Source organism: Denticeps clupeoides, chromosome 15 (genome assembly GCF_900700375.1).
Source record: "Denticeps clupeoides chromosome 15, fDenClu1.1, whole genome shotgun sequence".
In the NCBI taxonomy this organism is placed as follows: domain Eukaryota; kingdom Metazoa; phylum Chordata; class Actinopteri; order Clupeiformes; family Denticipitidae; genus Denticeps; species Denticeps clupeoides.
The window spans coordinates 9,061,895-9,086,997 of NC_041721.1; the positions used below are offsets into that span (position 1 = coordinate 9,061,895).

General features: G+C 44.3%; 2 protein-coding genes across 2 annotated transcripts; both read left to right on the forward strand.

Moving 5' to 3' along the window:
• The first annotated feature begins 1,885 nt into the window (after positions 1–1,885).
• LOC114765245 (prolactin-like) lies at positions 1,886–4,184 on the forward strand. The gene is made up of 5 exons (XM_028955324.1): positions 1,886–2,003; positions 2,108–2,286; positions 2,492–2,599; positions 2,830–3,009; positions 3,771–4,184. The coding sequence occupies exons 1-5, from the start codon at positions 1,982–1,984 to the stop codon at positions 3,966–3,968; spliced, it is 687 nt and encodes a 228-aa protein (XP_028811157.1). The 5' UTR covers positions 1,886–1,981; the 3' UTR covers positions 3,969–4,184.
• Positions 4,185–10,627: 6,443 nt separating this feature from the next.
• Positions 10,628–23,244, forward strand: LOC114764728 (NUAK family SNF1-like kinase 1). Its single transcript, XM_028954601.1, has 7 exons — positions 10,628–11,048; positions 15,394–15,514; positions 17,189–17,340; positions 18,305–18,370; positions 18,468–18,587; positions 19,739–19,871; positions 20,560–23,244. The coding sequence occupies exons 1-7, from the start codon at positions 10,800–10,802 to the stop codon at positions 21,636–21,638; spliced, it is 1,920 nt and encodes a 639-aa protein (XP_028810434.1). The 5' UTR covers positions 10,628–10,799; the 3' UTR covers positions 21,639–23,244.
• The last annotated feature ends 1,859 nt before the right edge of the window (positions 23,245–25,103 follow it).

Genomic DNA, 25,103 nt, shown 5'->3' on the forward strand with positions numbered 1-25,103 from the left:
ATCTCATAGCATGTCATCTCACCTCCTCTGGTACCAGGCAGTGTCCTTCTTTCCCTCAAGTGGTGTTTGTTTATAGAGTTGGAAAGCTGGCTTGGCCTTGAGGGAACCAGCCTCCTGTTGCCCTCTACTTCTAGCTTTTCCTCACCTGGATCCGTGTATTGGCCACCAGTAGATCACTTGAGTGTGCAGTCGTGCTCAGGCTCTTTGACCTGGGCCATTGCCACCTCCAAAGCTAGTTGCTGTCCCAGGGCGGCTGCTGTTGCTTTTTAGTTGTAACTGCCAAATACTGCTGGATATTTGAACCTCACTAATGAGCCAAAGTAGTAGCTCCCATCTTGGCTCCCATCTTGGTTCACCCACCAAAATGCGAAATGTATATGGTTGCTACACTGTCACTATGGACTTAACTTAGATGATGCATCCTTCTTGGACTACAGACCCATTGTGTTTCGTGTAAACATACCTAACTCTTTGTGTGCAGTCAGATCCTCAGGTTGTTGTTCCCATCTGAGTCATTCATCAACCCAACACAATTTTCTAAATGTTTCTTGAATAATACTGTTGCAACTGAACAGAGATGAACTCATGTTTCTATTCAGACTTGATTCAATAGCTCCCTTTAAACTCAAATCACAAGAGTGGTTGGATGATACCACCTGCTCTGTCTGACTGGCCTGCCATAGAGCCGAGCAAAAGTGGAAAAAAAGACCACCTTACAGTATCTTTGGATATCTTTAGATATTCACTAAAACCTTTCCAGACCGCAACTAAAAAAGCCAGAGCTAAGTATTTATCTGATGTAATCATCAGACATTCCCATAGACCCTAAATTCTTTTCAGGAACATCAATGCAATCATCAACCCTCAAGCCTCCCCAGCATCCACTGACATCTGTGAGACATTTTAAAAAATATTTTCTGTTGATAAAATCAAAAAAATTTGGCCGGGTTTTACTCACTTTTTTACGGCATTTGGCAGATGTCTCACAGCATTGCTCTCAGCAGTCTTTGATCATTTTTGTCCCATGTCACAGTTGAGGCACAGTTAAGCAAAAGAAACCATCAACCTCCCCAAAGTATGCCACACCCTTGCCAATCATAAAAGACACATTTGACACTATCATCCCAAGCTTACAGGTTATTTTAAACTTGCGTCTTGTCGATAGCACTGTCCCTGCTTGTTTCAAGTATGGAATCGTGAGCAGACACTGTTCAGGTGAGCACACACTTTTGACCAAGCAGCTGCATCATTCCCTTTATAATGCCACTGTTTATGACCGTGATTTTCTTCACAAGGACATGCATCATGCCAATGTGCTTCTCCTCTCCTTCCTCTTTGTTCTAGGTTTTTAATGCCAGATGATGTGGATCCTTGCCACTCTTCTGCTTTCAGCATCAATGCTCCTGAAAGTCTTTCAACATCAGCATCATGCACCTTGTCAGGTATAGACAAGATACTTTTGCACATTATCCACACCACTGGTGTAAGATCCTGGCATGTTATATGGTAAATACCTTTTGCATTCATCATTTGTGATTGTTTTGATTGGTAGGGCACACAATGTATTTGTATTCATGTCAATGTTATGTCATTGTGTGCGCCAAAGTGAACATGAGGGCATGCACATGTCCAATATCCAGCCCACCCTGCCAGCTCAAACCCTCGTTATTCCATCTGATCAGCTAAGCGAGGGAAGGAGGGTGTGAATCACGAGCACATTAAAGGAAGAAATGGATAATGAACACACCCTACCATGCACACACGCATTCCTGCCTGTTCACTCTATCTGTCTCTCGCTCACGCTCTCTCTCTCTCTCTCTCTGTCACTGACCACCCCACCTCCACTCACATGGGTGCTTTAATGAACACAGTCATTTGCTGATGCCCTGGACCTCTCCTGCCTTAAATTCTGCCCGCTTTAAAAGGCCAACTCCAAGACCAAGAACTTGAAGCTGCCGCTGAATTCCGAGCCAATCTGAGAATGTCCAGGAAAGCCAAACAAGGTGACTCTTCAATCCATGCACTTGGAAGCAGTATCGGGAAGAGCTGGCATCGTAGTAGCCAGTGTCTAGCGAGTCTTTCTCTCATATTCTTCTCTTTCTTTCAGCGTCCTTCTTCCTGTTGGCACTTCTGTGTCTGGACCTGCATGCCCGCACCGGCTCTGTGCCAATCTGTGCCAACGGCCACTCCAGATGCTATGCTCTGTCGCTGTCTGATCTCTTTGACAGGGTCATCCAGCATTCAGCGCGGATGCACAGCCTTTCCAGTGATCTCCACTCTGAGTTCGTGAGTTGCCTTCTTTCTTGGAAACTGGGGCTTGGGCAATTTGTTGTGATCGTTGCAATTGTTCTGTGAAATGGACAAATAGCCTGGTAAATGCAAAATTTACCACATTAATAATCTAGATCTTTTCTTAAATTTATTTTCAATGCAAATTGATACTGCTTCCAGAAGCCCTTTAACCAGTCTGATATTTCTCCCACTTTTAAAGGAGCAATACTTTCTTTCCAGCAAAAACCACATAGGAAGAGTCAATCGCAGGTGCCACACCTCTAATATACTAACTCCTAATGGCAAAGAGAATGCGCAGAAACTGGCTGTGAGTATTACCTTGTTGTTAGTGTTGTGCCGTGGGCTTGTGTGTATTTTTCATAATCATTCGACTCGCAGGCTGGCATCACAGAACCCACCCAAATACGCCATCCCTCCATCTGCTCTCTGTTTGAAAGCTGCTCACCCACACACATTTACATTCACAAGCTTGCTCCTTATCTGGTGTCTGTTTTTTTGTTTTGTTTCTAATGTCTGGTCTCTTCTCGTGTTTCCCAGAGAGAAGAACTGACAGAAGTGATTCTGAAGCTCCTGTTGGCGTGGAGAGACCCTCTGTCTCATCTGCACCAGAGCATGGCTCACCAGAATGATTTCAACAGCTTCAGTGGCAACAAAGCTCTGGAGATGAGTGACATGGTGCACGAGCTAAAGAAGGGCGTGGAGAAAGTTGCAGAGAAGGTCTGTGCATTTTTTTTTTCAGAAATGCAAATTTTTAACATTTTCAACTGTGTTCAACTCTCTTGCCTTTTCAGACACTATAAATACAACATTCACAGAACTGGATGACAGCATCACTGAGCATAGAAATTCAACATGTGCAAGACTGTTATATTTTCATAATTAACAATAACTTGTCAGCAGTGAGACTCGTAGATTAATTTCTTATTTTTTAATGTTCCAATTTAAAAAGGGGACGTTAGTAGCTCTGCGTCTTGATGTGTTAGTCCTAGCACTACAGTTATCTCAGACCCCAATGCCTGAACACACACACACACACACACACACACTGAAACCTGACAAAACCTTAATAAAAGAAGTCAATCAGGATGCTCAACACACTCACGCTGATCTACACTCTCTCTCTCTCCCGATTTCATTCCATCATGTGCATTCTTCTCTCAAGTGTGCACACTACTGTCTCACTTTTCCAGGATATTTCGTTCCACTTGCAGGCATCAGGGAGCAGCTATCTATATATAAGAGAGACTCCCAGAACTTCCGGAGAATTGGGATGTCTGTTAGCTGCCACCAAACCATATAAAGATCTGATATGCTTCCCAGTTTTGGTTATACTCAATTTAGATGACGTTCGGGTATATCTATGTGCACAGCAGGTGTGGTTGAGAGGAACACTACACAGCCGTGCAATGCTCTGTTGGAACAGTAATGTAGCATGTGCGTATTTATGGATAGATCCGTTTCCTGTGTCCTCCCAACAGATGCAATTGCTGGGGATCATCAGCAACTCCCTGAATGCATTTTCCTCTCCTGATGCCTTCATTCCGTATTCTAACAGTGAAGAGTCCATCACCCTGACCAACCACGACCTGCTCTACTGCTTCCGCAGGGACTCCAACAAGGTGCAGAACTACCTGAAAATCCTGAAGTGTAGGATCGTACCGGAGAACGGATGCTGACTCATGAATGACTTCTGCATGACTCCACAAGTTCTGGACTGACTGACTGGATGGGATATATTTGGTGGTGGTGTTCTCGTATAGAGAGATGTTATTTCCACCAAAGATGGAAATTCATTCCCTTAAAGGGAATTGTATTTTTTTTGGACATATATGACATGATCATATCAATGTTTTGGTAATTCTGATTATTTGAAATCAAACTATGAAATATTCTGGTGCTGTTTTGGTATTAAAAGCATGAATGACATGAAGAAAAAGACATTTTGGGAATGGGAATAAACATGTTATTTTGAAAAAAATGTGGATTTTGAATAAAGCCTCAGCATATAATGACCTCTCTTTTTTGGTGTTGTGTCCATGTCCAATCCATTGTCTCTTTTTTTGCTATTAGCATTATCTTTAATACAATATGACATCATCCTACTGTTTGCCTCTGGTTACATAGCAGCACTAATGGACCTACATGCCTGGTCTAGTTATACATTCAACTGCAAAATCACGCAATAATACAATAATTAAAAAAATCATTCAGTCTACTACAATAAAAATGTCCTTCATGTTCACATTGTACCCTACATTTCTACATTGATCGAAATGAGAATTGTTGAAAACAATTGCAGATGATGATTATCATTATTACTGAAATCAATATCGTTACAGTGCTAATCAACCAACGGAACAAGATACGTTTTTAACCATCATATTTTGTTAAAGACTCATGAAATTTTGAAAAAAAAAAACTGCAAGATGTGGAGGTGGAGAGGAAGATGGAACATTAAATGTCCCAGTATATGTGCTTGGCCACCAGAAATAGAATTGTAATATGGACCCTTGACCTCTGTTCTTCCTTTCCTAGAGCATCTCTCCCCATTCTCCCCATCTACCTCTCACAGGATGGCTTGAGGCACTGAATTCCAACTGGAACACACTGTGCATGTGGTGCTAATGTATAAGCGCTGCTTCCAGTGACTGACAGTGTGGGCCATCACAGGAGACACGATGTTGGCCGTTATACATTCCCCAGCACGTCCTGTCTGTCAGCCAACTGAATTGAGGAAGGAAAGAGGCAGACAAACGTCAGATGTCTGAAACCACCACCCTGTGGCAGAAAAAAGACAGTGGGGATTAGATCTGAGACATTTTCCTGCTGATCAGGGCTGTCCTAATGCATTACTCAGATGAAGAACACTGAGGGTCGTGTCTGTGTGTGTGTTATGGGCGTTTATTAAATGTCAGGTCTGTACAAATTCAATCAATTTAACAACACAGAAATCCATTTCCTTTGTATTCCTAGAAGCAACTAAATGTATTCAATTAAAATTCATTGTCAGGACTCATCATTTTGGTAAGACACACATTACATTACAATGTCTCCTGCCTTTAGTTAAATGTAGTGTAAAGAGCAAGCTGTGCAGTGACACACACCCCATCATGCAACCCAGACAGATGCTCTTGTGGCTTCAATCTGTGTTTTGCTTATCACGCCTACAAGCAGAGAAACAGACAGACAAGAAAGGGGCTGGAGGCAACCAAGAAGTTTGCAAATTCTGTTGAACTCATGTCTAGTAGCATTAATACTTCTCTGGGAACCCAAACACGTCAGTGGAAATAAGCAACTTTGCACCACTTAGTTGCCATGCAAAAAGCTGCAAGACCTTTTTTTCACCCCAAAACTTTTGACTTTTATGGGTGGTAGTAGCCTAGTGAGTAACACACCCAGGTTCAAATCCCACTTACTTCCATTGTGTCCCTGTGCAAGACACTTATCTACTGATTGTAAATCGCTCTGGATAAAGGCATCTGATAAATGCTGTAAATGTTAATGACTTAAATTATATTATTGGGATAAGCGGACAGTCTCATGACCAATGCTTTACTGTACTTTTCATTTTGTGCACACTGTGTGCAAATTTAGTTTTAATTTACCCTACAATATCTGGCTTCAGATATGATAAGTCCTTGCAGTATGTATTTCTAGAGACAAAGCATGCATGTCAAAAATCTGTGATAATGCAATAAAAAGGAAATTATAAATGATTACCTGCATGAATGGGCAAAAAAAAATTGAAGCGTTGATCATGCAAAACGGCACTCCAAGCCATGCAAACAAGATTTTAGTGCTCCATTAACATTTTAAAGTTGTCCTCTAGTACAGTATAGTATAGAACTGCATAGTACTGTTAGCATAGTAATCAGGTAATTAATTATTCATGCTCCATCTACACTTATACCTAAAAGAGCCTGGTATTGAGCTGGAACCACTTTCCCTACCAAAAACAGCCCTGACCCATCAAGGCATGAACTAGACCCATGAATGTATGCTGGTAATGGTAGCAGATTCAACATGGTGTCTCCATGGATCTGACATGTTTTCTCCACAGTAGCTCTTCTATTAGATCAGATAACAAGGATGGGCCTCCAGTACTCATCATCATGTAGCCATGAACATGTCTCTTTTAGTCAATCCAGACAACTCAAGGAGATGCTTTGACCCATTTTTCTGACCCTGTTTGTAAGTGGCTCTGGATAAGAACATAAAATAATTCTGTGCTCAAACAACTAGGATCTCTGATGTGAATGCCTTTAGCTTTTTTAAATCTTTAAATTCATTCACCCTGCAATTGATTTTTGTCACAACTCAGGGTGAGTTGGGGAATGAGGCACAGAAGTGAGACATTGTGATGAAGGGGTTTTAAATAATCACAATAAAAACAGGCACTGGGGATGAACGAAAACCGAATACAGAATTGTACCAGTTTCATACCATTGTTGTATAAAGAGAGCAATACACTGAATATTAGAGATAGACACATTTGGCTGCAGTGCTGCTGTATTTACAGTTTGTACAAATTATGAAGAACAGCAAACTATTCTTTTACACGGCACCATTAAAATAAATATAACTAAGAAACAAGATACTTCCAAATTAAAAATAAATGAAAAACTGTCATTTAAAAAAAATTACATTATCAAAGACTGGAAACATTTAAATAAAGTGTTGACCCATTTATTACACATGCGATACACGTGAATATTCTCCTATCCCTCCAACTCCAGTAACCTCTTTCCACTGAATCCACAGGAGCCAGCGCTGCAGTGGACTAGAATAGGCAGACGGCAGATGAACCTCACCTCTGGAGTCACCACTGATCACAGATGAGAAGAGATATTTTTAAAAAAGCGGGTCAACGTCCCCAAACTTCCTCAGCTCAACAAACAGAAAAGTAGATCTTGCTCCAGCTCTGAAGAACTGCAGAACCTAAAACACACCACTGGGTGGCAGAACACTACAAATTTCCACACAATGTTTCCTGGCCAGTCAGAGCCGGCCCAGAAAACTGATGTTAGATCCACCATCCAGACAGGCCACCGGGCCAATCATGCGATAAATGGGGTCAGGCAATCATCTAATCTAAGCACATCAATTGCTATAGTACAGAAAGATGACTGGGTCTCAGTAAAACAAACCAGTACCTTTAACCACCCTACAGAGCTCCGATCTGAAACCATGAGCTCAGATTATCAACTGTGACATGCTAATGAAGAAAACTAAATAAAGGAAACAATAAAAAAGATTAAGACCAGGACCACCCCGGACTTATTATAGAAAGATTGTCCCATCATGGGATTTTCCCATCTAAAGACACACAGGAACACTAAAGTCCACCTGAGAGAGCTTCGAGGCCGCGAGATGTCATTGGTGGATTAGTTGTGGTGGAAAAAACATTCCAGCTCTCAGCTGGCGATGCTAGAGCGGCTTGTGGTTCCACATACCTGTGCATTTATGGAAGTTAGGCCAGCGATCGTTTACTGAAGGGACACTGCAGACTGTGCAGCGTGAAATTGAGTTTCTAACATGGAAAATTGTCCGGAAGTGTGCAGCCTAACCCGGCAAAAACAGGGATGTGTGTGCCTGACTCAAGGCTCAGAGAGAAATAGCCAAATAAGCAAATAAATTGAGCAGCTATAGACTCGAAAAAAGTAACTTTAGTGATATCACTTTTTGCATTATTGTTCTAGCTCTTTATTAGCAGTAATAACTTTTAGTAATAATTTTAACCAGTAATCATTTACATTTACAGCTCTGGGTCTTCTGGTTCATAGGCAAGTGTGTTACCCGCTAGGCTACTACCACCCAACCTGGGACTTTGTGGTCTTCTGTCTGGCTACTACCACCCTAAATGTGAAGCACAGGTACCTGATGTTGAAATTAGCTATAAAGCACTCATTAACAGGAAAGCAGAAAATGTTAAATATTTTATTAACACATAACCAATCTTGATTAAGTGGCTTTTAACCTTTATATTCCGGTTGCTGTAACAATGTTAAAGTAAAGTTGAATTTTTAACCTTTCTTACAATAAATCAGACCTTTTTTTTTTTTTTTTATTCATTAAATTCATTCTGGAAGCTATGGAAATGTCTGAAATGTACCTTTTACCAAACGTACATTGAAATGAACATAGTACGTTCAACTGCTAGTGATTCTGATGACATGGCCCCCTATTTCCTCTATTTTGAACAGCCGCAGTGACCGTAGTAATTTTTTTCGCTGTCTTTTCACTGCTGATAATTTGATCCTCATTTCCACAGCACCATCATTCATTCGCATCAACGTTCTGGCACTGGTGGCCTGACAAAATCTCATCGTTCCAGCAGAGGTCAGTGCTGGACGTCGCCTTCTTTTGAGGAGCCTGGAGCTCATTACGGCCAGACGTGATCTGTGAGAGCGTCGGCGAGCTTAAGCTGAACAACTACAACATCAAGTAAACAAAGAAAGAAAATGAACGCGTGTAGGATGCAGTTGGCTGGAGGAGGTTATGTCATGTCCTCCGCCGAGGGGGCAGAGCGGTAAAGGAAATTGGACACAGAGTGTGAACGTGAGCTGAGGTCAGCCTCATCTCTGAACGGAAACACGGCGTGTGTGCTACCTTTTTTTTAGGTCATACGTGAAGATAGGTGCCCTTTTTATACGGAGGGGTTGTGGGAGAAGAGATCTAACTAACCCCCCACCGACACCCTCATGAAGCTGACACAACACGGAACAGTATTTTGTCCTCTGAATACCCTGCAGATGCAGACGTTCACACCGAGCCTTTTATTCATAAGTTGTCGGTCTCTCTTGCAAAAAGTGAACAAGTCAACAAATATCCTGACATTGTTTCTGTTATTAATGATGTATAACTATTATAATTGGTGGAATTATATTATTTTCAGGTTTGACAGTGGTTGAAGCTTTAAGCATCTACTTGTATCGGCTGGGGTTTCCTCCAGGTCCCCAGGTTTCTTCCCACTGTCCAGAGGCACACTAGATGGGTTGGTGGCTCTACATTGGCAATAGTTGTGAGTTTGTGAGTGAATGGTGTGTGTGTGTGTGTGTGTGTGTGTGTGTGTGTGTGTGTGTCTGTGTGCCCAGTGTCCCAGGATGGACTCTGGTACCTACAAACCTTGATACAGATTGGGCAGTTATGAATTATGAAGTGTTCATATAAATTGCATGAACATTTCCAATTATCTGAAACAAAATCTGGGTAATCACTTATATTGGTGAGTGAACCAACACCAGTGTGTGTGCATGTGTGTGTGTTGCAATGGTTGATTTCCCAAGAGGAAAAGGAATAGGGGTTCTAAAAAGGCAGTGAACATTTAAGACAGCTCCGTCAATACAGTGAATACAGACACACACACACACACACACACACACACAGCTAATCCATTAGACCTGTCTCAAGTGTACAAGAACACAGGCTGTGCCGTGGTGAAAGATTTTCTGGCCTGATTTAGGCAGTACATTGATCGTTTGAAGGAGTAGCAGGGTTGCGAGATTTAGACAGCCTCTCAGCTCCCCCGCCAGAGGAACACCATATGGCCACGCCCGCCTTCTGAAACACATTCTATTTATTCTATTAACACACTTATTATACTTGTTGGAAAAATATATTTTTGTAGAACTGGTACAGATTTATTTATGCATGTTGTCTGTTATTTCAGTTTCCATCAGCTTGGTCCATAACCCAGTTATGTTTAAAAAGTGGAAATGTCCATGTAACCTTGGACCAAGCCAACAAACATATAAATGAATGAATAATAGTGAGTTTGCTTGAGTTTGTGTGTGTGGCTGCGTATGTGTGAGTGTGTGGGTCTGTGTGTGTGTGCGTCTGTTTGAGTGTATGTTTGCTTGAGTGTGTCTGCACGTGTGTGTCTGTGTGTGTGTCTGCATGTGTGTTTGTGTGTCTGCGTGTGTCTGTGTGTTTGTGTGTGTTTGTGTGTGTTTGTACGTGTGTGTGAGTGCATGTGTGTCTGTGCGTGTTTGTGTGTGGGTCTGCGTGCGTGTTTGTGTGTGGGTCTGCGTGTGTGTTTGTGTGTCTGCGTGTGTTTGTGTGTGTTTGTACATGTGTGTGTGTGTGTGTGTGTGTGTGTGTGTGCATGTGTGTCTGTGCGTGTTTGTGTGTGGGTCTGCGTGTGTGTTTGTGTGAGGGTCTGTGTGTGTGTGTAAGTGGGCGTGGTTAAAACCCCGCCCCCTACAGCTGTCGGAGCCGCGCTGCGTTAGACGGTGTGAGGTGGGCGGGGCGGTGGGATGTGGGCGGGGCGGTGGGAGGGGCGTGTGTCGGTAAGTCAGTAATGTGGCGGCGGGACGTCTTCAGACGCTCAGAATCTCCGCCGCAGCAGCACGGATGTTTGTGCCGAGCTGAATTTCACATTTTCTTTCACCGAAGGACCGTTTCCTTTCACATGTCCGGAACAGCTTTATCATTTTATTCCGACTGACATTACTTCATTTATTCCTTTACTTATCTTTTGTCGATTTAAAACAAGACCTTACGCGCCCATGGACACGATGTCCGTCACGTCGCCGCTCCGGCTGTCCCATCCCGGGACGGACGGGGACCAGAGCGACGCGCCGCTGCCGGTGGACTTCCCCGCGGGCGAGGCTCCCTTCTCCGGCAGGAGAGGCTCCAGCGTGAAGAAGCACCTCCACAAGCACAACCTGAAGCACCGCTACGAGCTGCAGGAGACGCTGGGCAGGGGGACGTACGGCAAGGTGAAGCGGGCGGTGGAGAGGCACACCGGCCGGGTGGTGAGTCCCACTGGCTCTTATTACAAGCGAATTACTTTCCGGGACGGGGCTAACTGCGGGTCAATAAGGCTCTGATTGTTCCCATTTCCAGAATGTTCTCATAATCCTGAAATTATTATTCATTAGGGCTGTCAGATATGTTACGTGTCATGATATCCGGGGAATGCGGTCCCAGCATATAGTCGACTGTAGACTGGTATATTTTTGTACGTCAGTATTAAGCCGGCAAACAAAGAATTATGTATGAATTGTGTATTTTTAGTGAGAGGTTGAAAACTTTTTGGAAGGACGTCTTTCAGGAAGAAGCTGGTCCTCCTGTTAACCTTCTTTAAAACTTTACCAAGTGCATTTACTCCAAATGTTACTAAAATGTTATTAAGCCTGAACAGTGAACTGGTGAGCAAAATTTCCTTTAGCTCCTTTGTATCCGCCGGGAATTCCCCTGTTCCCGGTGTAAGGGTCACTGCAGCCGGAGACAGCTTGGGCCCCTGTGGGATGCGACTTGGGATCTTTAAATTCAGCACAGACGAGGTTAATAGCCACGTGAACCCGCCCTGGACGAAAAAGAAAACGGCAAATTTGCATCCTCCCACTCATGTAACCAGGATCTCAGCACGTGAATAATTACCAGCCACAGTGATCAGAAGTCAGGAGTTTGTCTGTGATTTTGTGTCGATAATGTGTGTGTGTGTGGGCTTGATTAAAAAAAAAAGAGAGAGAGAGAGAGAGAGAGAGAGAGATAACCCAATTCTTCTTCGGTGAAAGTAGGTCACCTCTAATCCTGAGAATAAACCCCGTCTTGGGCTGGAAGTACAACAGATCCTTCAGATTTGAGTGCTGAAGTGTGTTTATCTCATGGACGAGCGCCACGGAAACAGGGACCTAGCGTCTCACAGTTGTTTTGATGGCTATAAATGGAACGTGACCGCCCTCGTAGATTAGCTTCTGGGAGAGGCACGTGCTGCCATCATGATCCGGTGCGTTCACCTTCAGACCTGACTGGACATTCCACACGCCAGGAATTCCTGGAGGAATCTGAAGTGCCCCCTCCACCGCTGCCCCCTATCTGCCGGCTGCCTGTTGCCTCTGTGTTAACATGACCTCAGGAAAACACTCTTGTTCAGGACAGGAACATGACATTAGAAGAAAAGGAATCATCATGCTAGTGTCACTAATGTAAACGTGCCTAGACAGGCTGCACGTGAACGTACAATTGGACCCAAGCTGGCCTGGCTTTGACCAGGAAGTAACATCTACTCAGGGAAAAAAACAGCGAAAAGAGAAATGAATGTTTCATAACATAAGTAGCGCATAAAAGTTGTCTTTTTTGCGTGCTGTTGCTAGATTGTCCGCGATTCATCGTACAAATGAAAGCACTTCGTTGAAACCATATCCAGAATTATCCAAATCATTTTTATAGCGTTTGGTCCTGTTTTGGTTTGGTGTGCATCCTCACCAGGCAGATTGCACCAGAATACCTCTTTTTTGTTGGACTGAACAAACCGCACCAAGGGGGAAGATGAACTTGAGTTCGACGCAAAACAAAGTAAAGCCTGTATGTGTGAAAGAGCCCCGAGAATTAAAATGGTCTCAAATAACCTGTCCACGAAGATGCATTGATTGGTTTATGGCTGAGCATTCCTTGTTGTGGTGGGAGAAGGGAATTCCATATCCGCATGCACTCATGTCCATCGCTTGTGTGCGAGACTGATTTGTCTCGTTGTCTGTGTGAGACTGATGGCCTGAGTGTCATCTCAGTGACAGATGAGAAGAACGGACCAGCACTGCGCCCGTTTGAAACAGCATTGCATTTTATTTGCGGCAGAAAATGAGTGTGCGTGTGTTTTATTTTACCATCATGTAAAAACACACCTGCCCCACATAAAGCCAGCCTCTGTGTACTCATGTGACAGTGACAGGACCCTAACCTGGGGTCCCAGGTTAATGCAGGAGGGCGCAGACAGCCAGTCGACATCAAACCCCATGGCCGGTAATGATCCGTGGCACGGGCGGGCAGGAGAGCCGCCGGCTGGGTGTGTCCGCTCGCCGCTCCGCGGGCCGAGGATCAGCTAAATAAGTGTTTAATGAGTTTATGCTTTCACTCAGATTAGGGCAAAGCCATTCATTATCCCTGCACTCACCGCATGCGCTCACCCAAACACGTCGCGCCTCAGCAATACACTCCGCCCATGTGCGTTCCAGCTGCTTCAAAAATACCCTACCGTGCCAGGGTCATTTAGAAATGGCCTCGATTTTTATCAAATGGGTCTGAACTCCAGTCCAGACATTGTTGTAAATGACTCCGGCAGCAGGAAGTGTCTGTTAATGATGAAATATCTGCGTCTATGTAGAGAGGAACTTTATCAGCAACAATTACTCTGGAGTTCCAGTGGAATGTTGTCTTTGTTAACGATATTTCGAAACAACCATTGTAACATATTAAGATATTATTCTGCTGAAAAAGTGACAATAGGCAGTGATTTATTGCAATATAAAGAACTTGTAAGTACCGACACCGCATGTTGGATCGGAGTACTCGCCCCCCACACTGTGTTCCATAGACGGCTGTAGACGCTCACTCACTGGCCTCCTCTCTTTACACACTGATGACAGTTTGAATTGAAAATGGCTCCAGAAGACCTGTTGCCGCTGATATTCACTCCGGTTCTTGTGTAACTTCACACACAGCCGCCTGTCTCCCTTGCTTTAGAAGGACTTTTTGAGAGCAAGATATGAGGAAATGAGGGGTGGCTCAACACATTTGCATCCTGGTTGGAATTTTTTGGGGTCTTCACTTCAAGTGAGAGAAAGAAAAACTGAAAGGAAGATGACCTCACCATATTCTTTTCAGATATACTGTCAAATGTGTCACTTTTGTCCTTAAAAGGTCCGGCCAAGCCGGTGGTGACAAGGCAGGAACAGGAAGTCCTTCTCCTAAAACCTCTTCCTCCCAGTGTTCACTAAGTCATTCTGGGAGTCATTCAGTGCTTCCTGTAAAGCCCAAATCCCTCTCTGTTTCACTCCTCAGCAGTTTTTTCGATCTCGTCATTGGCTCCAATTAGAGCAGATACTCCCAACGACCACAGCCCACAAGTGTCAGGTCATGGTGACTGGTGGCGTCCTGAAATGAAGAAAATATGTCCTTATCTCAAATGTAATATATGGGGCTGAAAGTTGAGCAGCTATTGAGACCCAGCCCAGAATATTTATGCCCGTGTCCAAAGACAGGGTTGTCATTTAAAGTAGATGCTGAAAGTGCCTTTACACACTTCACGAGGTCACACGCATCCGCGATAGACGTCTATTTATGAGCCTCGCGCTCACTGGGATCCAGGCTGCTGTAGGAACATCTATTTATATCGCCCTCACGCATGGTGAGCCGGTGCCAGAGGAGGCCGAGACCTCTTCCGAGACCCACTTTCTCCTGGTGACAGTGACACGGCCACACCCTGATCTTCCCACCAGAGCAGACATTCAGTCACATCTACGGTAGAATGCCACCCCGGATGTCATACTAGCCCGTGGTAGCGTCTGTACTATACAGTAGCGGTTTCCTTATAGCTCAGCCGTGGCTCTGCCCACTCTGTGTAATTTGTAACATCTATGAGAAGCCGGACTTTTGTCCAATGATGTCATTGGATCTGTCTGCCTCAGTCTGTGTCTTTAAAGAGAGCAGGTGTTCCATAGCCTGACATCACTGAGGGGGATCTTCCCTCGCGCCGGGGACATGGGAGACCCCCGGGGACATTTCCTTCTCACGCACATGCACACAAAGCTTCGCAATCGAGTGTCCAAAAAATAAGAGACGCAAGCAGTGTTGTCCTCTGACTTTTACTGACCCTGCTCTGACAACAGCATTTTAATTAACATACTCCTTTTGAAATTCGTTACTATTACTCTCGTAATTGCATTATATATAAGGATGTAATACACTTTTTTGCATATTCATCTGTTTTTGAGGTGCTGGTTTTAACCAGGACGTATGCAGTATTTGCAGTTTCCAACTTACGGGCTTTCGGTTTTATGTATTCTTTAAGGAGGATGATGTTCTGATCTACAGGTCTGCACATTTTTAGATAGTGAGATAGTGGGGTGGTAGTAGCCTAGTGGGTAGCACACTCGCCTGTGAACCAGAAGACCCAGGTTCAAATCCCATTTACTACCATTGTGTCCCTGAGCAAGACACTTAACCCTAAGTTGCTCCAGGGAGACTGTCCCTGTAACTACTGATTGTAAGTCGCTCTGGATAAGGGCGTCTGATAAATGCTGTAAATGTAAATGTAAATGAGAAGGCAATTAAGCAAAGTTAACATCACGTGTCTGTTTCGCTTGTGTCGATGCTCAGGTGGCCATCAAGTCCATTCGGAAGGAGAAGATAAAGGATGAACAAGACATGGTCCACATCCGGCGAGAGATCGAGATCATGTCCTCCCTCCGACACCCGCACATCATCTCGATTCATGAAGGTCAGTGTGCCGGATTTCTGTGTGTTTGTGTGCTTCTCAGGTTCATTTGGTTCCACTCACCTTGTTGCGCCTTTGTGGACTACGGAGCCCGTTTTGTTCAGCACGAAGGTCTTAGTTTGTGTGCATGTGTGTGCGTGTCTATGCGTGCCTAGCTCTTCATCCGTCTTTATTCTTCCTGCGTAGATTTACAGCCCTCTTGTTTATTGTTGTGGTCTGAACACTTCCCAGCATGCTTTAGCATATCGGGGAGGTTTAGCCAGCAACACTCATGTCAACAGAAGAGTGGCAAAAGCAGAAACAGATGCACGCACACAAGCCCTTCCACCTCTTTCCACCATACATCATTATTTTGGGATTTTACAGGCACAAGTACATTGATCGCTTTTTTTGTAGTTTGAAGGGACAGGATGGTCTTCAATACACTTGTGGTCACTGGGCTGAAGGTTCAGTCTCACGCCTCCTCATTCTACTTCCTACATTTACTGCGTTTATCAGACGCCCTTATCCAGAGAGACTTACAATCAGTAGTTACAGGGACAGCCCCCCCCTGGAGACACTCGGGGTTAAGTGTCTTGCTCAGGGACACAATGGTAGTAAGTGGGGTTTGAACCTGTGACTTTGTCTTACCTACTAGGCTACTATCACCACTTCCTGTCAGCACCTCGTGTGCAAATGCCACACGTCCCCACAACCAGTCTTGCAGATCAATAATCAATCATTTAAAATAAAAGACTGGAGGTCCAGAGGCACTGACATTTGCGAACATCCCAACGCCTCCAAAGTATCCCCCTTTGTGAGGAAACACTGGGTGTTTTCCCTTAAGGCATCCGTTCTGTTAAGTTCCTGCCATAGACTGGAATTTTGTTGGGGGGGGGGGGAGCTCAGCCTTGGCCTTTTTTTTTTCCTTGCACAAAGGAAATGTCCTGTGGTCAGATGTGACAAAGATAGCACAATATATCTTGGTTAAAGGTGGTCTTGAGGGGATTTTTGGCAGCGGACAGAAACCTCCCACCCTTTTAAGCGGATCTGCTTAGTAATGCCTCAGGAATGGCCTCAAGGGGAAAAAAAATCGCCTGATCTACCCTTCTGTCTGCATGCTTGGTTGGCCTTACTGCCACGGCAACCGAGTCTTCCCACAATGGCTAAATGGGAGACTGTTGCTATGGATGCAGAGGGCCTGCGGTGGGACTAAAAGGTGGAGCGAATGTGGAAGCTGGTTGTCGAGGATAAGACTTTTTTTTTTTTTTTGTTAATTGCCTGATGTCCAATTAAAACCCATCATTCCTCCTTGTTGAGGAAGTCCACTGTCTGTCATGGTCTCCAGGCTCGCACACCAGGGAATATGAATTATCAACCCGCCGCAGGCACCGAAGTGCAAAGAACGTGTGAAACACTGAACGGAAAAAGGAAGCGATGGTCTGATTTGTGCGAAGTGCTTTGATAAAAGAGTCATTCTCACCTAGCTTCATCTTACGTAACCCTGCTCTCGGCCGGGCGATTCGCACACCCGCCCCTCGTCGCACAACTCAACAGCGGTGCCCTGAGAGAAAACAGACGACGTGGCCTGGACGGCTGGCACCGGACCAGGCTGGCCACACGCGGTCAAGGGCATTTAAACGGGTGAAGATGGCCTGCTGAGTCCCCCTTTCTCTCTGTTTCTGTGTGTTTGCGCAGTGTTTGAGAATAAGGATAAAATTGTGATTGTGATGGAGTACGCCAGTAAAGGAGAGCTGTATGACTACATCAGTGAGAGGAGGCGACTGAGCGAAAGGGAGACGCGGCATTTCTTCAGGCAGATTGTTTCCGCTGTCCACTACTGCCACAAGGTACAGTAACACACACACTTTTATTATACATGTTTGTGAAGATGTTTATTATAGTTAGGGGTCAATTGGTATTCCTGTTGGTTCTGCAATAATAAATGATACATGGATGAAGAAAAAACATCACACTTTCAAATTTGAAAAAAGTTTGAAAACACACCTTCTCATTCAACGTGTTTTCTTTATTTTATTTTATCGCTGTGTCCAAACTTTTGGCCTGTACTGTATGTTATTGAAAAAAAAAAGTTCATCCTTTTTGAAAAGTTTACTTGGTATTTCTGCAATAAAAAACATTTATTGTACACAAGTACAAGTGTTCAAATGAGGTGGTTAGGTTTAGGGTTTTAAAGAAGTATTACAATTTACCCCTAATTACCACCTCTATAAAAAAAAGACCTTTCTAAGCCTTCACTTTAACTAACTTTAATGAACCGTTTTTTTTCTCCTTGCTGTAGTAAAATGTCCCAAGTCCTGTATGGTTCAGAATTGATCCTGTCCCCAGGTCGCATCCTTCCTTTTGTCCTCTCGTTCCTTCCTTGTTCTCCCCCTGTCTCTTTCTCTCGCTCTGTGCTCTGGGACCTGACCCACATGGCCCCAGGATGGGCGAGCTCATTGTCCTCATATCTGTAAAGTTGCAGTCATGATGTCATGTCCTCAGCGTGAAAGTCCCAACTTTGCTGACAGCAGCTGGTTGGGGCCTTGGGTGTGGTGAGGGAGGAGGCTATAAGAAGACATCTGTCAGGGTTCGAACCGCAGCTCAGTCAGGAAGGAACAGGATGGAGATGACTGGCTTCACCACTTCCTTCTCTGTGTGTGTGTGTGTGTGTGTGTGTGTGTGTGTTTGGCTGTTTATGACATTTGTTAGAAACACACTGGGCAGGTGGAAAGTTTAAATCTGCTTTTCCTACCATAGCTCTATAACTTTGACACTTTGTTGTCTTGTTTTTTCTGTTTGCTTGTTTTGCAGAATGGAGTCGTGCACAGAGATTTAAAACTGGAAAATGTGCTTCTGGATGAAAACGGTAACATTAAAGTAAGTTTAAAAAGTTGGTAATTGTACAATTTAATGGATTTTAATGTCACAGTGAAATGTTTTTTGAATTTTCATTTGCATTTTTTTTTTTTGTCAGATTGCAGATTTTGGGTTATCTAACCTCTACCACAAAGACAAGCTTCTGCAGACATTCTGTGGTAGCCCGCTCTACGCGTCTCCCGAGATCGTCAACGGGAGGCCTTACCGCGGTCCTGAGGTACAACTCAATCCGCAGCCACCGTGTTGCCATTTTGTCATTTGTGGAAATATAATTCACAAATATTGTCTAAGGCAAAAAATAAAAAAGGAAAGTGAAACATCACTTTGCAGCTGTGGAGGAATCCCAGCTGGAGTGGCGCTCAGACCACAGATAAAGAGGCTCAAACCAAAGAAGCAAGTGTGCTGCTCCCCTCTAGCAAACTCCGCAATCTAGTAAAGAATTAATCACGTTGTGTAAAATCCCCAAGGCCTGACGAATACATTGTGTTAGTTTGTGTGTGTGCACGTTTCACAGATCCCAGTCAGACAATAAACACTTCCTGTTTCCTAGGACAAGAGTAGCCACTAATGTGAAAACTATTTTTTAAGGATATCGCAACCATAAACAAAACAACACCGCCCTTAAATCTGGAGGAGTTAACAAGATGTGATATCACAGTTCCCATCATTTCATATTTTGTTTGTGTGTTCACACCACGCACACACACACACACACACACACACATACAGACCTTTACCAAGACTTTACATAACCATCCTCTCGTCTCCCTGGGAAAAGCTCCCCCCCATCCCCGCCAACTCCTCACCTCTGGTCGGAGAACAGTGGAGGCCAGCCAACAATCACACAGCCCCCTCACATCTCTCCCCGGTCAGCCTGATCCGGAGTCAGGGGAGTGGACTTCCCCAGGCTGCAATCGAGCATTGTTCCCAAACCTGTGATTTATGCTCTGAGCGCCGGGGATTATCGCTGCCAATCAGAGGAGGTGGCATGGGAGGGGGCGGACCTTTGCGAGCCAAGAACCTGTGCCAGAATGTCCATGAACGCCATTAGCGTGGCGAGATGCTGGAGATAAGTTTACGGCTCCTGACTCCGTTTGACTAAACAATGGAGGCTGGAGTGCAAAACGACTCTCTAATTAGGGTGAAGACAAGTTTCCAGTGTCTCAACCATTAACAATCAAGGAAGTGCATAATATAATCACTCAAGCACAGGCTGATGATGTGCTTATGGGCCCATTGGAGCAAACATACAAAATTCCGGTTATAAAATATGAAAGCATTTGGGGGCAATAGGACAGCAGTGGATACTTGGCACCTATAGAATAGGTTGAGATGAGGCTTATAGGACAGTGCGCTCTGCATTCACAGGTGGACAGCTGGGCACTGGGAGTCCTGCTTTACACCCTGGTATATGGGACAATGCCATTCGACGGGGGAGATCACAAGAAGCTCATCCGTCAGATCAGCAATGGGGAATACAGGGAGCCCACCCAGTCTTCAGGTTTGTGGGTCTTCTTGTTGCACAATCATCTCATGTATTCGGTGTTGCAAATTGTGTTGCCTTTTATGTGTGATATTTGTTTAATTATTTTACAATACAAGCCTCATGTTTGATGAAATCTAAAGTTTACACTTCACATTCATAAAAACAAGTGACATGCATTGATCGATAACATGAATCATGACTAATGACAGCAGTGCTTGTCAACTGTTTGACACATTTACATTTACAGCATTTATCAGACGCCCTTATCCAGAGCGACTTACAATCAGTAGTTACAGGGACAGTCTCCCTGGAGCAACTTAGGGTTAAGTGTCTTGCTCAGGGACACAATGGCAGCAAGTGGGATTTGAACCCGGGTCTTCTGGTTCATAGGCAAGTGTGTTACCCACTAGGCTACTACCACCCTGACACAAACTGTCATTTATGTTGCGTGGCCACAGATAAGATATGCATCTAGTCCAAGACCGCATGTGAAAGTCAGTAACATACCTTCCATCTGAAATCATATTAAATCAAAGTGCATCTCATTTACAAAGTGAGTGAAGTTCATTTCTTTCTGCATAAAGACGTGAAATCACCAGATCTGTGTCATATTATGTCAGAAACAATCACTTCAGCCCGTCAATGGGGATTGCCGGTGATGTGCTGGTATATGAAAGGTTATTGATCATCTGCTGTGTCACAGATGCCCGTGGCCTGATCCGTTGGATGCTGATGGTGAATCCTGAGAGGCGGGCCACGGTCGAGGACATTGCCAATCACTGGTGGGTGAACTGGGGCTGGAAGAGCAGCATTTGTGACTGTGAGGCACCAAGGGACTCTACCACCAGCTCTCCCATGCTGGCCCGCTTTATCGACTGGCAAAATCGAACCGAGAGTCACTCAGCCAAAGCGGCGCGCACAGACGCAACCTCTGGCTCCGCCTCCAGCTCAGGCTATGGTGTGGCCCAGCGGCAGCGCTTGAGGAAGTGCATGAAGGAGAACGATGGCGGAGTACACAGCTATGTGGCGTTTGAGGACAAGCCGGGCCTGAAAAGGCCCAAGGGCATTCTGAAGACCAGGGCCAGTGGAGACCAGCGTTCCCACAGCTTGGGAGAGATTGAGCTCCGTCGCTCCATCCACTACCAGGATGGCGGCTCAGGGTCCAGCCCAGAGAGAGATGAAGAGGAACAGACACTCCTGGGTGGCTCACCAGCTAAAATGGTGCCCACCCTCCCCAAGAAGGGCATCCTGAAGAAAAGCCAACAGCGTGAGTCTGGGTACTATTCTTCCCCTGAATGCAGTGAGTCCTCGGACCTTCTAGGGAGCGCCATCATGGTTTTACCTCCTGCAAGTTCACCTACCCGGAGGACACTGGGGAGGAAGGGGATTCTGAAGCGAAATGGAAAATACTCCTCCCACAACTTTCAGACCATGACCAACCATGTGGACCAGTCCATGGCCGACTCTGGCCTTTCTCGGAGCCAGAGTCGCCCATCCGGCATGGTAAGCGACGAGATGGCCCTCTCCAGCACTCCCAGTATCGGCTTGGACTGGCCTCCTACCTCCCCAAAGCCCCACATTAGGGCCTGCCTGTCAGCTGAGGACATTCTGCAGCTGGCAGGCTTCAGAGCCTTACAGGCCGCCATGCCCCTCCACGGGAAGGTCACTTGCAGCCGCGTGGGATCCCCTGAGGACAACGGGAGCTTCTCGTTGCTGGGAGACCTGGACGACATGACCGAGGTATATCAACAGGCCCTGGAAATAAGCAGCAACCTGACCTAGAGATGAAAAGGGAGGAGCAGTGCTGAAAATAATCGAGAATCTGATGGACTGTCTAACATGACTGGAACAGATAATGGACAAATTAGGGGACGATATGTCCATAAAATGGTCTCTCTCGATGACTGAGACACTTCAAATTGTTTACAATGGACATCTGCACAACATACACATTCACACAAGCAAAAACCATCCTCGTTTACTGTACCGAAGGAGGGTGCTCCTCACCATTATGTCCAGATAAAGAAGATCCCCTGACATGTACAAAGCCTGTATATCAGTGTCGGGTCGTACGTGCCGTGGCTACGCCAGCGGCAGGCCAGTGATTCTATATATAGCTTTAAGACAAACGAAAAAATATTCCTCATAATTCTGTCAAGTTTCTTTTGTGAAATATGTTTGGTATTTGGTCATTTATATTAGCTTCTTTAGTGACGTAATAAAAGAAAGGAGGAAGGAAATTGGAATGTTTGAAAACTGGAATGAATTGGTTCTTTTACCAGAACCATGTGTGAGGAGCAGCAGACGGGACTCGGTAGCAAAAACTTTTGCCAAAACAAACATTTTAGACAGAACCAAGGGGATGCTGTTGTTCCAACGTTAAGACAGAGAATGTAAAATGGGTGAGAGTGTGGCCGCTGCTGTTGCTGAACTGAGCAGCATTCTTCCATTGAGGGAAAGAACGTAGCACCAGGCCAAGAACACCTTCTCTGGTCTAGTAATGTATCAAGAAGGCTTGTAGGGTCTGATAAACAACTTCCGATTAAAATAAAAATGGGCAGTTCTGTAGCACCAGGGTGGTGTGTTGTCTGTAGGTTCCTCATTTATGTAATGATGAGATGTAACCAGACGGATTCCCCGGTAAATTGCAGGAAAGTGCACAGGCTGTTCTGTTTTGTGAAAAAAAAAAAAAAAGATGCCAAACGAAACCACAAGGAAACGGGCCACGAAACAAATAAAAGTTAAATTGACTGGGTAGTCAAGGTCACGGTGTAGGTCCCTGGGTTTGTCGTGTGAGTATTTTGTCTTGAATGCTATTGTTAACTGGATATACAGTACAGAAAATTATACTATGTTAGTATTTTTTTTTTTTGAGGGGGGGAGCTTTTCTTTTCGCGCTTCTGTTTTTGATTTTTCAAAATATAGAGACAGTGCATAGCTTAATTATATGACGTGCTGGGGTAATATACAAAAGAAAGGTCAGACTGTATTTGCAGAAGCCCCTTTGCTGTCCCTCCCTCTGCTCAACTGGAAACAGTAGGCGCATATGTTTATTAGCAGATGTTCAGTAATATTGTAGCGCTATTTGACTGGATTATGGTTATACAGCGATGTATATTATTATTATATTATTTAAGCACTCTTATTTTGTTACTATATATTGCTATTGTTGTTCCAAATGTAAATGAAATTTGTATAAAGAATTTGGGATTATAATGTTGATTTTGTGCCTTTTGACAGATGTATTATTATATTTAAGCACTGAGATTGTCGATAGTCCAGCCATTTCCATTGCATCCATCCTGGGACATTTAGGGTGTACGGGTGTCTATACATACCTATACCATCACCAGTATGGACTTGAATAAATAGAACATGTTCAACAGAACACTTATTCTCTGTGTCTTTTTGGGAAAAGCCAGGCTGCCACGGTCACAACATAAAGTCTACAAATGGATGGGAGACTTTGAGAATGTTAACTATTTTCTGCTAGTGTATATGTCTGTGTATGCAAATAACTGAATTATTTATTTATTTCAATTTCCATGTAGCGAATCAAGTCATGAAGATATTAAGCTTTCTGAACGTTTAAAGAACCTTATTGTTCATTTAGGCCTCAACAGATGTACCCTTAAAAGCATTTATTTTTAGTTTAAGGCCATGTAAATGTGACCTTGGGTTCAATCACTTGCTCTAGTGGGACGTTATTCCAGATTGTACCTTGGGGAACGGGGGTAAACTCCAACTGTATCCTATTTCACCAGGATTCTGTGTTGCAAGGTATTATTTTGAACCATAAAAATGTGGCCGCGGCCGGCTCTGCAGGGGGTGGGGGAGGATGTTGACATCTCACACATATGTCTTGAAGGTTAGCTGCTCTGTTTCAAGCTTTTTGTGCAATCATTTAGACCAACAAACATAAAAGCAACTTACTGGCATGAAAAGTGGGAGGTAAATCTGATTAGAGAGCAGGTCACCTCAGGTCACTTGATATTTGCAAATTGCAAAATACAGTACTCATCAAATATTAATCAAATATCCCCCCCTCAAATTGTGCAACCCAACTAAGAAAGTACAAATCATGCCCCTCCCTGATATTTTGTCCAGGTTTCCATGATTTGCTTGAACAAAATAATGATTTGTAGCCTGGGTGTAACTTTTGGCTTTTCTGAATTTTGTGTTTGTTTTTAAACTGACACCCAAAAACATCTGGGCCGTTCAGGATCTCTCCGCCGCAGATACACTCCCTTTCTTGTAGCAGCCATAACAGTAAAGGATTATGGATTTTCCCCCTGGATGGTTGACAGTTGCAAAAATGCACTGCAAAGCACACATTTCACTCAACACAGACTCTCATGCGCCCAAACAAACCGAAAAAAAAGCATCATACCTGGATTGTACAGAATCCGAGAATTAGTAGAACTGAAAGGGCTAAAAAGGAACTTGGAGTTTTTCTTAGAGGGGCTGAATGTAAAAGACCGTGTGAAGACTAAGCAGAGAGACATTTCCTTCCAACTGGTTTTAACTAAATGAGAACTGTAAGAATGACCCAGTCAGGAGACATTGTGTAGTTTGTGTGTATGTGTGTGTGTGTGTGTGTGTGTGTGATTTTGTGTAAAAAAAAAAAAGTGCACTTTTCATGTAAAGGCCTTTAACTGTTCGAGCTGCAGCAGGAAAAATCAAGATGGGAGCAGGGCAGGGAAAATAAAATCACAGTGTGTGTGTGTCACTTTGTGACGTTATATTCTGCTCTAAAACACATGCAAAATTTAAAAGTCAAAGCACATATTTGTGGAAGCACCAAGTGAACATGCATAGCAAATTGTTTGTGTAGGTGTGTGTGTGTGTGTGTGTGTGTGTGTGCGTGTGTGTGTAAACACATTAACAGTGAGTCACCTCTCCAAACCGACCCAGCGGCCTCCGTGCCCGCTGCTCTAAATTTAGCCCTTCCTGATGCTGTGGGACGATGGGAATGTTTGATGCTGGACGCATGGCTGACTTGAAGCTACCACCCTTTCAGGAATGTCTGGCCGCACTGAGGAGGCGGCCACCACTACAAAGCTGGGACATGAAAAAAAAAAAAAAGAGTCAAAAACAGGAACGGCCGAGAAGACAGTGTGATGTCAGCTGCCAGTTTAAAAAAAAGCCTTCAAGAGAGAAATAACAGCTCCCCCAAAAAGAATACAACGTGGACAGAAATGAGAACTGCTTGTTGTTTCTGACGTGTATCTGTATATGTTTGTGTGC

What these genes read in the sequence shown, in the direction of transcription:
- LOC114765245 (XM_028955324.1), top strand. Translation starts at nt 1,982, where the DNA reads ATGTCCAGGAAAGCCAAACAAG. An exon ending in GTGATCTCCACTCTGAGTTC is followed by an intron (nt 2,287 to 2,491) that starts GTGAGTTGCCTT and finishes CCACTTTTAAAG; the next exon opens with GAGCAATACTTTCTTTCCAG. An exon ending in TGGAGAAAGTTGCAGAGAAG is followed by an intron (nt 3,010 to 3,770) that starts GTCTGTGCATTT and finishes TCCTCCCAACAG; the next exon opens with ATGCAATTGCTGGGGATCAT.
- LOC114764728 (XM_028954601.1), top strand. Translation starts at nt 10,800, where the DNA reads ATGGACACGATGTCCGTCACGTCGCCGCTCCGGCTGTCCCATCCCGGG. An exon ending in AGAGGCACACCGGCCGGGTG is followed by an intron (nt 11,049 to 15,393) that starts GTGAGTCCCACT and finishes GTCGATGCTCAG; the next exon opens with GTGGCCATCAAGTCCATTCG. An exon ending in CTGTCCACTACTGCCACAAG is followed by an intron (nt 17,341 to 18,304) that starts GTACAGTAACAC and finishes CTTGTTTTGCAG; the next exon opens with AATGGAGTCGTGCACAGAGA.